General features: G+C 42.7%; 2 protein-coding genes across 4 annotated transcripts in view; one reads left to right on the forward strand and one right to left on the reverse strand.

The window, feature by feature from the left end:
- Positions 1–397: 397 nt before the first annotated feature.
- On the reverse strand, positions 398–12,488 carry ATP6V1E1 (ATPase H+ transporting V1 subunit E1). Of its 2 annotated transcripts, XM_087763789.1 has the most exons (10): positions 12,324–12,446; positions 11,313–11,563; positions 8,674–8,739; positions 7,020–7,129; positions 6,466–6,532; positions 4,534–4,623; positions 3,063–3,131; positions 2,569–2,663; positions 1,606–1,693; positions 398–1,011 (listed from the first exon to the last, which is right to left on the reverse strand). In XM_087763789.1, the coding sequence occupies exons 3-10, from the start codon at positions 8,728–8,730 to the stop codon at positions 949–951; spliced, it is 639 nt and encodes a 212-aa protein (XP_087619915.1). In that variant the 5' UTR covers positions 8,731–8,739; positions 11,313–11,563; positions 12,324–12,446; the 3' UTR covers positions 398–948. The 2 variants fall into 2 exon arrangements, with proteins under 2 accessions (XP_087619915.1, XP_009471864.1); XM_009473589.2 differs by lacking the exon at positions 11,313–11,563 and having other exon boundaries at positions 12,324–12,488.
- A 131-nt stretch (positions 12,489–12,619) lies between these two features.
- Positions 12,620–14,260, forward strand: part of BCL2L13 (BCL2 like 13) — a 43,694-nt gene continuing 42,053 nt past the window's right edge. Inside the window, exon 1 of one of the 2 annotated variants that reach the window (XM_087763788.1) lies at positions 12,620–12,814. Coding sequence is in view for 1 of the 2 variants with exons in the window: in XM_087763787.1 (XP_087619913.1) it covers positions 13,867–14,088 (222 nt within the window). In the remaining variant the exon portion in view is untranslated. Of the gene's footprint in view, positions 12,815–13,866; positions 14,089–14,260 lie in introns of those variants that run through there. The other variant, XM_087763787.1, reaches the window with a different exon arrangement.

Below are 14,260 nucleotides of genomic sequence, written 5' to 3' on the forward strand. Positions count from 1 at the left end.
GTCAGCTGTTGTTCCTCAAATCCTGAAACACAATTACTAAAGGAGTATGCTTTGGATCTCCTGCACAGAAGCAACAAACCTGTAACTGGAAATGGACTGTATTTGTTCTAAGTAGCGCAGTTGTGTTACTCTAGTTCTCTCTCGTGAAAGAAAACTGAGGGAGCAAAACTATTGACCCATTTTTTAGGAAGAATGAAGCTCATCCTAGAGTCCTACTCAAAAGGCTTGCGTACAATCCAACATTACTCAAGCAAACAGCTTGACAGTACTCCACGCACTCGAATTCTAGCTTCACAGAACAGTTATTACACAAAACCCTCAAGTAGTAAGTCCTTATAAAAACAAGCCCACTTTTCAAAGATTGCTGCCAATCCCCCAGAGAGAAGCTACAGAGAACTCCATACAGACACACATTTTTAATTTTAATAAATACAGTTTTACAGGCTCAGGCTTTTTTTTTAAATCACATATACAGAACAGAAAAATGCCTGACCAAGTAACATGAATTAAACTACTAACCCTGGGAAGGAATGCATGCCCTCTATAACACTGAAGACCTTAACTGAAAAGGGATTTCCCATCGGCAGCATAGTAATTTACTTCACAGATTAGACAACTTGAAAGAGATGTGGCCAAAGCGAAGAGGGTGACCCTAAATGGACCACTTGTCTGTATAGAGCCACAACAGTGCAAGGAAAGCCAAGAGCCCAAACGCCTCCATTTTCTAGTGTCACTGCTGGATGAATATGTATGCCTTCACATCCTTTAAGCAACACATTCTAACCACAAGTAGAGAGGCTAAGCACAGCAGGTATGCAAAATTATTCCATTGAAGAACAGATATTGGATGACAAGGTAATGTTATATTTCAAGGTTTTAAATTAGCAGATGCTTTCGCATCCCCTTCAGTATGGCAGTGGAACAGATCCCACCTTCTCTCATAGAGGTTTAGTCCAAAAACTTCCTGTTGGCATTAGCACCAAAGAGAGCCACTCTGATTTCTGGCATCATCTGTTGAGAAAGAGCACATCAGTTATATGCAACGGGCAATACAATTGCCGTACATTCCTCATTGCAGGCACTGCTAGGCTAGGCTTCAAAAGTAAGAAGTCAATTCATCCGAGTTTTCTAAAGCCGTTACCTGCTTGCACATTGCTGGCTACCCTACAGATTTAAAGGACTGCCTATGCTGCAGCATAAGAAAGAGATACGAGAGCTACTTTTTTCCACTGGGGTATAACAGGTCTCAGCCAAAGTTTCTAGTATTCAAGCTAGCTTCAGTAATTCAAGTTAGCCTCAGCATTTCAACGTCTTGACTGCGGTGTAGTCATAACAAGACTTTCAGTATCATAATTTCTAGAGTTTTATGCTCATGCTTAACTCAAAAGGCATCACTCTGGCAAAACCTATGTTTGTTGTAGAGAAGCACAAACAGTAGGTAATTCGCTTCTTTCCATTCAAAAATAACTTCTTACTTGCCATCCACGTTGAAATCTGATCCCACACACTATTGTGACAGTTAACACTTTGGAAACACTAGGATTTAACTACAAGACAGAACTAGTTAATTATATCTTGTTCACCTTGGCTGTTAGAGAAACTTACCTGCTGGGCTACAAGGTCCAGCCGACTTTCCAGGGTATTGGAAACCTTAATTTTACCATCACTGTTATAGATTTCAACACCTCCAGAACTAGAAAGGGAAAAAAAAAAAAAAATCGGTGGAATCCATGGTACATCTCGAAGACAGCATGTGGCAGAGAGATTATCCCAAATCAGTGCTTATAGGTGAGTCAGATACATAGATAAGATATTTATTTTTTAAAAAAACAAACTTTTTTTGATCATGTCTTAACAGGAATCAGCACAAAGCGATCCAGTGAAGCAGCAGTGCAAAGCATCTTTGGAGTTATCAGAGACCACAGCTACACACAAGGGTCCTCATTAGGATGATCTAAATGCAAGAAGAGCTATGGAATTTGTCACTTCAAAACAGCTTCAGACTTTGTATTTTATTATTAATAGACAGCTTTCAGATTTTGGGAAGTAAGGAAGAGTGCTAAGAGTGTTGTTTGCTAGCCCATACATAAAGATCACTGACTATCAGAATATACAGCTTTGTGCCATGTTCTTTATCATACTATATGGAAATAGAGCCTTGCAGACATAGCAGACACAAACCCCATCAAGTGATTATCCTGCAGCACCTTATTACTCAATTCGCTTCACCTTGAGATAGAAAGCATGGCTACATCCATTTTCTCTCTCTTTAAAAGAACAATAGTTAGTTAAGTTTCTACAGTTATTCTCTACTTCAGTACTGTGAATCAGGCTGGAGGTTGCACAAAACTTTTACTGACATTTTTGATTGAGACAGCGCCTGTCTGGAGGAAACTGCAGAGTCTGTGCTTGATTAACACAAAGAAGTGCCAAATTCCACTAGAAGAGCAGCAGACACACTGTGGGGATATTCCATACGTATTTTTCCGAGACTGTTCTAGCAGGAGCTGTGGCTTGAAAAGTTGCATTAAGTTAGTGCTCTGTATAAAAGATTCCCATTTTCCTTACATTTCTTCTGGCAGGAAGTTGTCTTGGTCAATGTGAACATCCACATCCCTTTTTGTGGCATTTTTATAGATGGGAACGCTCTTCTGTACAGCAATCTAGGATACAAGATAAACCTCCAATTAGCATTGACAAATGCTAGCGCACCACTTGGGTTTGGTCACTCAATCATTTGTAGTAATAAAATAAAGGGATTGAGGCCCCCCCCCCTTTTCTTTTTTAATTAAGCAAATGTATTTCGGTATGGCTTTTGAACCAAAACCAATTATTATTTTTAATATTGTAGCAATGCCTAAAGTTTCCTAGGTAATATCCAAGCAAGCAAATGATCCCCAAGTTGAAAAGCATATTTGTTCTCTTGCATTATATCTGCAGCAGAAGTGCAGCAAGCAAAGCTTGTTGTCATGTCACACAGATGGGATCTGAGCAGCAAATATTTGCAGTCACGTCTCAGCTTTTGTGAGCAGGATACTGTCAAACTGTTCTAGGTGTCTTACCTTAACCATAGGGAGATCCTGTTTCCTGCACCGAACAACTATTCTGGGCTCAAGCAGCTGGTAGAATCCCTGCACAAGATAACTATTACAGCATCAGGAAGTCAACATTTTAATTGTCATAGAATTACTCAACCCCAAGAAAGGAAAGGAGCTGATCAATTTGAAAACCAAACCCTGACAATAGACAATATTAGACTCTTTTATTTAGTTCTTTGCTCGCAAGTTCACCTCATGCAGACATTCTGAGAGGACAGCACCAATATCTGGGAAAAAGCCTATAACTATGGACTATGTGTTTCTTTGTTAACTTCAAGTTTGGAACTCAAGTGCAACTAAACCCATGTATCATAGGACTGAGTTGCCCAGACAATGTACGCGATCCTATACATAGGATCACTGCTGCCTAAGTAGACTGAGCATGCAGTCAAGCTGACATTCTTCTACGCAGCTCCTGGAGAAGACGTGCAGTAGTTTCAGATGCCTGTTCTAATAACTCCTGCCTTGTAGTTCCTGTAGTAATACATGAGAATAGAATAGAATAGAATAGAATAGAATAGAATAGAATAGAATAGAATAGAATAGGTTTAGTTCCAGTTGGAAGGGACCTACAACTATCATCTAGTCCAACTGTGAGTACTGATGAGTACAGATCCTTTACTGGATCAAATATAACGAGCCACGACAGACATGGCCAGCTTGCAAGAGTGAGACAGGTTTGTTTGATGTACAGCAATACCAGACCTAGGCGTGACAAAGAACCCACACTGAATTGGAAGCACAAGATGGTAGGAAATACCGTTAAGAAAATTCTGCCATCAAACTGTGGACCGGAGAGCTTGTGGCTGGCTTCTGTGAGAGTTTATAGCAAAAGGATCAATTCGTACCAGAAGGTGGCACTAGTGGTCGCACGACTGACCCTGGCCAATGCTTACTGGATTTTTAGCAGTTAATTTCTGGGGCTTGAGCATGGTATTCTAGCTAAGTAAAGCTTTGATTTCTGCTTTGTATGTCTGTCACAGACGCACGCCATACTACAGTAAATTTGTCAAAGCCAGGACTTACAAGTCTCAAATGCCAAGAAGATTTTAAAAGCGGATAACTATTTACTTATAAGTTTGGAGAAACAGCTTTTGCCAACAGTGCATTTGATCCAACTAATTACTACAGAAGCTTAAAGCATGCATCCTAAACGTGCATGTTACAATGTATGTGAGCGTATCTGCAGTTATTCTTATAATGGAACTGCTGCTTGGTATACCAGCTTTTACACCTTAAAATAAGCTGCAGCCCTACCTATCCAGAATCCAAGATCGAAAGATACAGCAGAAGCGATGTTTAAAACTCAAAGATCACCCAGCAACATTTCATCTAGACTCCAATACAACTGTAACTTCCAGCGGGTTATGTTTGAAGAAAGACACCTAAGAGGATGGGGCTGTGATCATCTATTTGTTACAATTTAAATATTTACCTGTAGAACTAGTCCGTCCAGCAGCGTCTGGTACCTGGCAGTATCCTTCACCACCTTGGCAAGCCTCTGCTTGGCCTCATTCAGCAAATCCTACATTCAGAAGAAATCAGATCAGCAGAGCCCATCTGTTTGGCATTTGGTTTCATGCCTACCAACTTTCTGTACTCCTATTATAGCTATCACACCCTGCCAACACGTAAACGTACACTCCAGCTGGTGTTCATCCAAGCTAGACCTTCATCTCTGTGCATGGCACAATATCCTTTCCAAACAGTTCTCTTCCCCCTGCCCTAATCTGAACCCATTATAACCTGACAATTATTCCTTTTTCATGAAGAAAGGAGACCTCAGCAGTAAAAGGATAGTATTTATATTAATTCAGAGAGAGAAACTAAAATATTTTGTCAATCCTTGCCTAATGTAAAACTAATAAAGTTGTCCAAATAACTATTTTTTTCAGCTTTGTGGTCAAGCAAAGAAATCTAATCTATCTTTTTATCAAACAATATTTGGGTTACATATTTTTTAATTGTAAGTAAATGCAAGTCAAAATTTAAAAGTAAGAGCTTATTTTTAATTTGAAGTAGCTGGTTTTGATTATCTTTATTCAGCAATTCAGTATCAGATGAGATTGAATTTTTAAGATATTTGAGTCAATTCAAAGACAGCTCCTAGAACTGAACCATCATAATTACTTCAGATAAGGAAATCATATGATTTGGTATAAACCTTTCTTTACTGTCCTGCCTCATAGTGTTTGAAAGACGAGTGCATGTTAACACAATCAGTACTAGGATATAAGACTATCACAATTTAATGTCATGGTCAAATATAGTTATACTGTCCACCCTGGAGTAACAAGGTTTCTGGAACTACTCATCTCTCTTGTTCGTGAAAGAGGCCAAAGATCTGATAAGGGAAGAAAAAACTAGCAGCATGTGACTTTAAATGTTTTAAAATGAGGAAGAGTGTTACGCATTACTCAGAAGCATGAGGCCGAGTCAGCTGATAAATGAGGAAGAGATTACCCAGCAGAGACTACCACAATAGAGTTAGCTCTTTAGCCACCCACCTTCCTCCTCTCTGTGAATACAATCTAAAGTTTGAAACTAGGTTTAAAGAATCAATAAACTGGTGATTTTCTTCTGCTAACCCCCCTTTTTTCATGGCAGCATCAACCTGAGCAACATTACCCGAGTTTTTATTTTTGACTTCTACAGGTCTCACAGCTTTTCCAATAGCTCAACAGCACCATCTAGCAGAATATGAACACTCAAACTGCTTCTGAGGCAGGGTAAGAGAGAACAGAAAACCTGAAAGCCGTATAATGAGCAGAATAAGAATACACTACACGTGGTGTAAGATAAACATAGTAAGGCTGAACTAAGACTAAATGTAGCCTGTTCTGATAAATGATCACTCACCCTATACGTCAACGCACAGACTGGTCACCTACTAGAACAAGAAGCAAACCTTTCATATACTAGGGGCCACTAAAGGAGACAGGAAAACCCAGTTAGTGGTGTTTTAAGCCTACTTGCTTAAGCCATGCCAGATTTAATGCATAAATGTTGCTTCAGGCAAACAGAACTTTGAAGTTCTACCGTCCGTGCAAGAGAGAGTTCCTACTCTTTAAAGAAATAAGCTATTGTCCAAATGATAGATAAAACTGCTGCCTGCAACGTTGCTGGCAGAGAACTGTATTTCCCTAAAAGAGTAGGTAATAGAAACTGTGGGAATAAGCTAAAGCAGACTACTGAAGCTGCACTAAATCCTTAATGACTTTTCAGAGCAGCTGGGAAAGCCATTTTTGTATGTTGAAGCAAATGTCACTCATCACAAATCATTTTTCTTTAGAGAATGGTTAAGAACATTTCCTAACAGACGGTAGGAATAGAAGAACCTCTGTGTCTTTACTACAGAGATACTCACTGCAATAAGGTCATCCCTTGCCTTGAGGACCTTCAATCTTGCCTGATTCATCAGGTTGGACATCTGACTGCAAGTTGCATGATAAAGTTGAATCAATCCATCAGACTTTGACAGAACAACTGCAACATTTAACTGTATATTTACATTTAAAGATAACAATACTACAACGTTTAATAACAAAGCCTGTTCACCTGTTTGAATCTGTTTCTGAACCTGCACAAACGATTACAATACAGAACCCCATCCTCCAGTGAAGACCCACCAAAACTAAACCTGACACGAACATTTGTCCCAGAGTAACAGACCAAGGTAGAGTTCTAGATATTAACTACGTAAAGAAATATGAAAGAATCTTTCACCACACTTACTAACAGTTATACTACTGTAGCTCACCTTTGATAGTTTGTCCCCAGGAAAAACTAGAAACTCATAATTAGAACTAAATATATTGGCTACAATTCGCCTATTTCCCAGGGAAAAACAGTTTTGTATAAAATCAGCAATAAAATGAGAGCTCAGGCTCTGAAGTCAGCCATCTAACCTAAGCAACTTACATTTTCTTTTGTTGTTCAATTTGTTTCTCCTTCTTTTCATAATACTCCATGATTTTCAGCCTCTGTGTCTGAACAAGGCGACCCTTCTCAATGTTGAATTCTTCTTCTGCCTATAGTAAAAATTAAATAACTGAAGCGGAAATTGATTCCATGGGCTGAAAAAAACAGAATCAAAACGAAACAGCCGTGCTTTCAGAGCACATTCATAGACAAGCTAGGATGAAACAATTTATGGTTCCATATAAACGAAACATTTCAACCAGTACTCAAGTCAAAGGGAGTTCAGGATGCGTTCTGCTGAACTAGAACCTTGCTAACTAAGATACAGCTTATTTTATCAATTGACTGACACATGTTTCCTTGCAGTATTTATACCTCAGGGACAAAATTACCAAATTTATATATTACATACTGTTAAGCAAAACTCATTTTATCTGAGCTTTAGGTCTGATTTGTTTTTGTAGAATTGGTCTCTTTTCTGGCTACAAGAGATTCTACCTAAAACAAGCTACCCAGCCCTCAGTGTCTACAAACTTCATTACTTTAAGCAATTCTTAGACAAGGAGAGTGACAGTATAGCTATTACTTTTTTATAAAGCCTAGCCAGATAGCATGTGAAATGCTAAAATTTCCTATTTATACCTGAGAATCCAATCTCAGCTTCTGACTTCTGTTTGCAGATCATCAGGAATACCTGCTTTAGTATTGATTAAATATTTGTGTAGATCTATATGTTTAAGGGAGATTAAATATTATTAGTAATACATATGCTGAGTCCAATACCAACAAGACATTTCAATATTGGTATAATGCAGATTGTTAGGGTTGTAAGGCACCATTAATCCTTCTTTAGTAAACACCTATATTCTATCACCAGGTTAATATTAAACTCAGTCTCTTGTGGCTTAACCTAAGTGAAGAATTCTGCAAGTAATTCAACTCATGCCTTAAATTTACTTTTTAGTTCCCCCGGATACCTACTAAATCACATCTAGAATTATGCCTGCAGGTGGCTACATAGGTTTAGGTACAGTTATGAACCTGCTTACAAACAAACTTTAACCAACATAATTCAACCAGTTTAACTTTAATTTTATCATTTTGGTACTTCTACGAACGCTTGCGCAAGATTACTAGCATTATTGCTTTAATTGACTACTAATGTCTCTGCCTGACACACTATGGAAGTCAAGCAAAACCTAAAATTAAACCTTCCAGTAATAGCTTGTTATGACAAACCTTAACAGAATTCAAAAATTATGCAGAGAACTCCTTTAATCCTCAGTGATGTGAACTTATGTACAGGAGGTGGGGGAAGGTGTTCCACTTAATCCAGTCTATTCACATTACCACTCAGCACTCAGCTCTCCTGATTGCTTAAAATAAATGAATGAGCTTGCATATGGATAAATTTATATTTAAGAACCACTAAGAAAACTTTGACCAAAAAATAGCTCCGACTTGTTTTGATTTGTCAAAAGCTAAGAAATATTAACTTAATTTGGTAGCATCATTTTTTGCTATGTAATAACTAAATGTGAAGTGAGCTGTAGTTTACAAAAGTGTTCTAGGACTGCTCTGACTGCAACCACAAAACAGGGTGTCAGATGCAGTTTTCCTTTTGCACTTACGGACATTGAACTTCCGTTTTTACCTTTGCATCTATTTCTTCAGCCTTTTCATTGGCTTCCTGCTCAATGAAAGCCATCATATGCTTGATCTGTAACAAGAGAAAGAAAAGAAAATATTTTCTGTTGGAAAGGGCTCTGATGAGAGGAAGTATGTATATATTCCTCATCTGTACAGTAGACCCCTTCATATCCATTTACTAATTCATATAATGTTGTTTTTCAAGGAAATTAAATTGGGCATACAGGTCAAAAAGTCAGCTCATCTTAACACAGATAACAAGATTTTTTTTTTTCCTCAAATAATTCTATATAATGCTGTTTCACTTGCTGCCATTAGAAAAATGTACTTTAGATATGCAACTATAAAAAAAAAAAAAGAGTAAATTTGTATAAATGTGAGGCTGGGTATTTTCATTCTTCAGTAGTGAGAACAACTTATTTTTCCCCCAGGATTGGTAAAAAAAAAAATAATAAAATCCTCACTCAGTAAAATTAAAGTAGTCTGTTTGTTATGACATTTACATGAAACATAAAAGATTTACATAGAGTCCCTATTCTACATCAGGCATAGATGGCATTTGAATGAACCTGGGCCTTCCACACTAGATGACCGGTGAAGCAAAGCAAAGGGCTACTGACCACTCTGGTCAGATCTGTAGAACCAGAAGTTCCTTTACACACCTGAGAAACCTTTCTTGAAAAAAACGTAATAAATTCTGTAAAGACTTACAAGGTGATTAAAAAATGTTGCTATGTGGTTCAAGTCAAAAGGACTTCATAAAGTAGTTGCGTATTAGTTTGGAGGAGCTGGGGAAGGAGACAGCAGCGCTAGTTGATCAAGACCACATCAAGTATATCGCATGCTGCTTTAGAGCCTGGAATGCACTAATATATTCTACTTCAAGAACCTTTTTGAAACCACCTCAAAACACTATAACGCACAGGTCCAACAGTTTAGGCAAGGAAAGCAATTATACTGAGTTCTGCTTACTTACCACATGCCTCCCTGTGACCAGGCCTAAGTTCAGGTTCCCATTTGGGGCAGGCTGTAAGGACTCATGCCCAACCAAACTGCAGCTTTGAACAGGTATAGCTATTTCCAAGGGCAGATGGAGTGGACCATATACTTGAGTGCACCATAAAAACCTACTGACTTTTTGGTTGCACTTAGTGACGAGACACATTTGGCAGACAATCTGGTCTGAATAAACTTGCATGAAAGATTCTATTTATATAATCTCATGTTAAAATGAAATATTTAAAGAGATAAGAAAGGTGCCAACGTGGAAAATGAGCCAACATGCAGAACAGCGCTATGCCCATATAGATGAAAAAACAGAAGTGAACAGACAAGTGGAAGATTTTAAGCATGTGCAGTGGAAGAGGTGAACAATAATGTCTACATCCTGAAAATCAAATCAGCAATTTTTCTTTTAATTCCAGTTTGTAACACTTCCAAGTCCACGTCCACTTACAGCATCAGTTTCCTACCCTGCTCGCCTGATTAGATGACTGGTTAAACCAAGCTTTAGATTTACCTGCATTTCAGAAAGGACAAGAGAGCCATATAAAATAAGGAAATAATTTTGCTGAATAGCCTGTTGTTGAAGGAGACTAAGAACTTTTGTATAGCAGTGGTAACCCTTACATTACTGAGTCACTTCTTCCAGTTTGGTTTGGTTTCTGAATTTTGGAAAAGTACTCTAAACAGTTCCAGGTGTTCATGAAATATTCTCTGCATAACGAAGAAGAATAAGATGGAAGTAAGCTTATATGGCATCCATTTCCCCTAGTCTGATAAGACTGAACCGTGTTATTTCCTTCAAAATCTGTTGTACTGAAATCCCTTTTTGCTTTTCATAGAAATGAAAGAGATCCTAAGTGAGACTTTCACGACTATAAATAGATTAGTTTTAATAACACTGACAAAAATATGTATTTTTAAATGAGAGATTAATTTTAAATGAAGTTAATAACTTCAGCATAGTAGTATTTCCTACAGAAAAGATGAGAAGGTTTTTCCCATCAGTAGTAGCGTGATTACCCTTTCCATAGGAAGTTCTAGATGTTAGACTGGCTTTAGCTAGAAGTGACTAGCCAGATTAGACAGAGCAATCTATTAAACACCTTTGACAGAATAAAGCAAGCAAGTCTATCAACGGGAAAAATTCTTAATTAGAGATGATTTTCAAGGTGAAAATTATTGAAAACGCCATGGCAAGTATTTGAGAGTTCAGAGGACCAGTTGGCAAGTTCGTACCAGATTTATACACATGCAGAACTGTCATGCCATCAGCAGCATTCTCTTTTCCAGTTAAGAGGATCACCCTAGGCTCAGAAGTATAAAACAATGACAGGAAAGTTGCAGATGTGAAATGCTGTTAGCATTACACGTTTAGTATATCAACAGATCCTGAACTAACCTTTGAAGTTCAGGTCCATGGTGGCTGAGCAAGACCACCCCGAATTCAGCTTTATTTTTATTATCTTCATAGAAGAGGCAGGAAAAAGCAAACAAGCTTTGCAGATAAAAGGCAAGAGAACATAATGTTACAATTCCCCTTTCGCAGAAAGACAACCTACTGATTTTACTTTCAATGTGATGCTTCCTTGCCAAGAGACTATGTTTACTGAATGAGAAAGTGAGACACGAAGCACTTACGATGCAAAGGACAAAGGGAACTCGGCTGATCTGCTCATCACCTGTAGGAAACTCCACAGACCAGAGCTGACTGGATCCGTGCAGTCTTTAACACGGCATGCCATTTTCAACCCAGCTCAAAGCAGCTTTTTTAGGCAAGGGCAGTGTTTATTGTCAATAAGGACAAAGTGTCCTGCCTCAGGAGGAAGTGTCCACAGTCAGACTTCAGGGTTGTAAGTTTCCATTGCAAGAGAAGCCCGGGTTGCACTACTCTGCTTAGGATATAAAAGTGAAAAAGGCATTCGAGAATGCTGAATAGCCTACCCAAATGTTAAGTTACAGCTAATGAGATGTAGTACAGCTATAAGAAAAAAAGAGATGGAAAGTCCCTAGAGAGCAACATCTAAATAGACAGTACTTATCTAGGGCAATGTACTTATCTGCCTTAAAGTGCAATTAAACACTGTAGATAGCATAAAGGCTACTCATGATCTCTTTCATTATAATCTGGCATAATATGTCATCGAAATGCTTCAACAAAGTTCCCCAATGGGTGGCCAATCAATCCCGCTGGGGAAAAATACACTTTCTTCAGAGACTGCTCTTTCTCACTAAGATTCCCAGAGAAGGTCTCTCCCCTTCACCGACCCTTGCTCTCACAGGAGAGCACCACTGTTCCACAGCCAACGCGTGCATCAGCCGCAGCTGGCTGCAGCCGCTTCTGCTGTTGCGGGCTTCAGAGCTGTCAGTACCCCTCCCGCTCCCACTGGCCTTCTTTTACCAGCCGGATGGCCCTTCAGCTCAGGCACACCTGAACCCCACACCTAGCACGGCTTCAGGGCAAGGAAGCTGCCTGGAAGCTGCCTGCTCCGCTGCCCCGGCCCAGCCCTCGGTGCCTCCCTCCTCACGCTGGGTCCGTCCTGTCAGCTCCCCCCCGGCCGGGCCGAGGGCAGCGTGGAGGGGGCAGACCTAGCAGCGGCTGCCCGCTCCGGGGCCGCAGGCTCGCCTTCGGGCCGGGGCCCGCGGCCCTACCTGCTTCTGGACGTCGGCATCGCTGAGCGCCATGGCGGCGGCGGCGTTGGGGCCGAGGGAGGCGGTTGGGGCCGAGGGAGGCGGTTGGGGCCGTCGGCGACCGCGAGCGGAATCAAATCCGGTTCGGGTCACAGCTGGTGCGGCCGCCGCTGTGTCACGCCGCCCCGCCCACCCGCTCCTCCGGGCCAATAGAAACCTGAGCTCTGGCCGGCGTCACGGGGGCGGATCGCTGCGCGCGGCAGACTGCCATCTTGCGGCCGGGGCCGGGCGTTTCCCGTAGCGCCCTCCTTGCCGGGGCCGGCCCCGGGGCGGCAGCGGCGGCTTCCTCCGCGCCTCCCGCCGGTGGCAGAGCCTTGGCGGGGGTCGGGCTGGGGCCTCAGAGTTCAGGGGCGCTGCGGACGGGAGGTGGCTCTGATACCTGAAGGCCACTTTCAGCTGTCGGTTGTATAGAGCTGTGAAATGCTCCTTAAGCAGTCTGACAGGTTTTCCAGGTTTGGACTGGCAGAGGGAGGTGAAAAGAGAGGGAAAAGCAAGGGGAGGCAGGACAGAGCTGGGCGGGGGGGGGAAGGGAGAGGACGGCCTTGTGATGGGCCCCTCAGGCTGGCGGGACTTCTGCGGTACCAGCATTTCATTGTAGGAATACGTGGTGGGGATCCAAAGCATTATTATTATTATTTATTATTATTTATTATTATTCTGTCATTTTGTCATCCGGAAATGTTCAGGACCATTTTCAAATGATGTGCTGGTTCTTCAGGAGTTCTGTTACTGCTTCCAGTGTTTCCTTCGTGGCAAATTTAAAGCAATCATCATAACCTACAGCAGTGTTTGTTCATTCTAGCTGGCAGGCAGGGTCTGGTTCCATTCTGCAGGTACAGTTACTGGAAAAAAAACAGAACTGTTCCTTACGAATCAGTGTCAGATGTGGTATTTGTCACATCCGTGCTTCTTCCTGGCTTATTTCTGTTTTGTTAACTTTTACTGTGCCTTTTTTCCGCTGTGAAAAAGCTTATTATAAAAATACATGTGTAACCTTTGTGTTTTTCAACAGCGGAGTTACATTACAATGCAGGCAATCAGCTTGTATTTGGGGGCTTGAGAACGCTATAACAGTGATTTCGGGCGCAATCTAAATAACGTTAAACCAGCTGGAACCGTGGTCAGGCTTGCGTGCTCTCCTCCGGCTCCGGTGCCCTCTGCCCGCCCCGGCCTTCTAGGCAGCTCTCTCTCTGGGGCTGCCACCCCGAGTCGGCCCGCGGAAACCAACTGCCGTCCGTTCTTCCCCTCGGAACGCGCGGGGGAGACGCGGAGGGGTTCACGCGAGCCCTCCCGTTGCGCTTCGCTGTTGTACGTGCGCCGTTCAGCGCGGGAAACCCGCTCGGGCCGCCGCCGAGCTCCGGCGCCGGGGCCGCCCGTGGCCGCTGCAGAGGCGGAAGCGCCAGCCGCGCCGTCCCCGTGGGGCGTCACGTGGTGGGAGAGGCGTCCTGCCGGGCCCCGCCCCGCGGCGCGGGCCGTGACGCGCGACACGAACCGCCGTGACGTCATGCCCCCTCCGCCGTCCCCCTCCTCCCCGCCCCTCCATCATGGCGGCGGCGGCAAATTAGGGCAGAGCTCGCACCGCCTGGCGCGCGCGCGCGCGCGCGCCCACCACCCCCGGCGGACCGACCCGGAGCAGCGCCGCTCCTCGCCCGGACGGCCCGGCCCGGCCCGGCCCGCCCCCCCTCCTCCTCCTCTTTCCCCCCGCCGCGCCCCGCGGCGCTCGCAGGTGAGGAGGGACCGGGCGGGCGGTTTATTTATTTACTTATCTATTTATTTTCCCCTCGCGCCCCCGCCGGCCGGGAGTTGGGGGGGGAGGGGCGGGCGGGCATGAGGGCGGCGCGGCCGTTGGGCAGCTCGGCGGCCGCGCGCGCCTCCTCTCCTCTCCCCCCCGCCCGCGT

The sequence above is a fragment of the Nipponia nippon genome, unplaced genomic scaffold (genome assembly GCF_047370975.1).
Source record: "Nipponia nippon isolate SJK-2023a ecotype South Korea unplaced genomic scaffold, ASM4737097v1 scaffold_3, whole genome shotgun sequence".
Classification (NCBI taxonomy): domain Eukaryota; kingdom Metazoa; phylum Chordata; class Aves; order Pelecaniformes; family Threskiornithidae; genus Nipponia; species Nipponia nippon.

Coding starts and splice junctions, on each gene's coding strand:
- ATP6V1E1 (XM_009473589.2), bottom strand. CDS start 12,356: ATGGCGCTCAGCGATGCCGACGTCCAGAAGCAG. Junction 3,132..4,533: donor TGGACGGACTAGTTCTACAG/GTAAATATTTAA, acceptor TATCTTGTGCAG/GGATTCTACCAGCTGCTTGA. Junction 1,694..2,568: donor AACTTCCTGCCAGAAGAAAT/GTAAGGAAAATG, acceptor TTCCCTTTCTAG/TTCTGGAGGTGTTGAAATCT.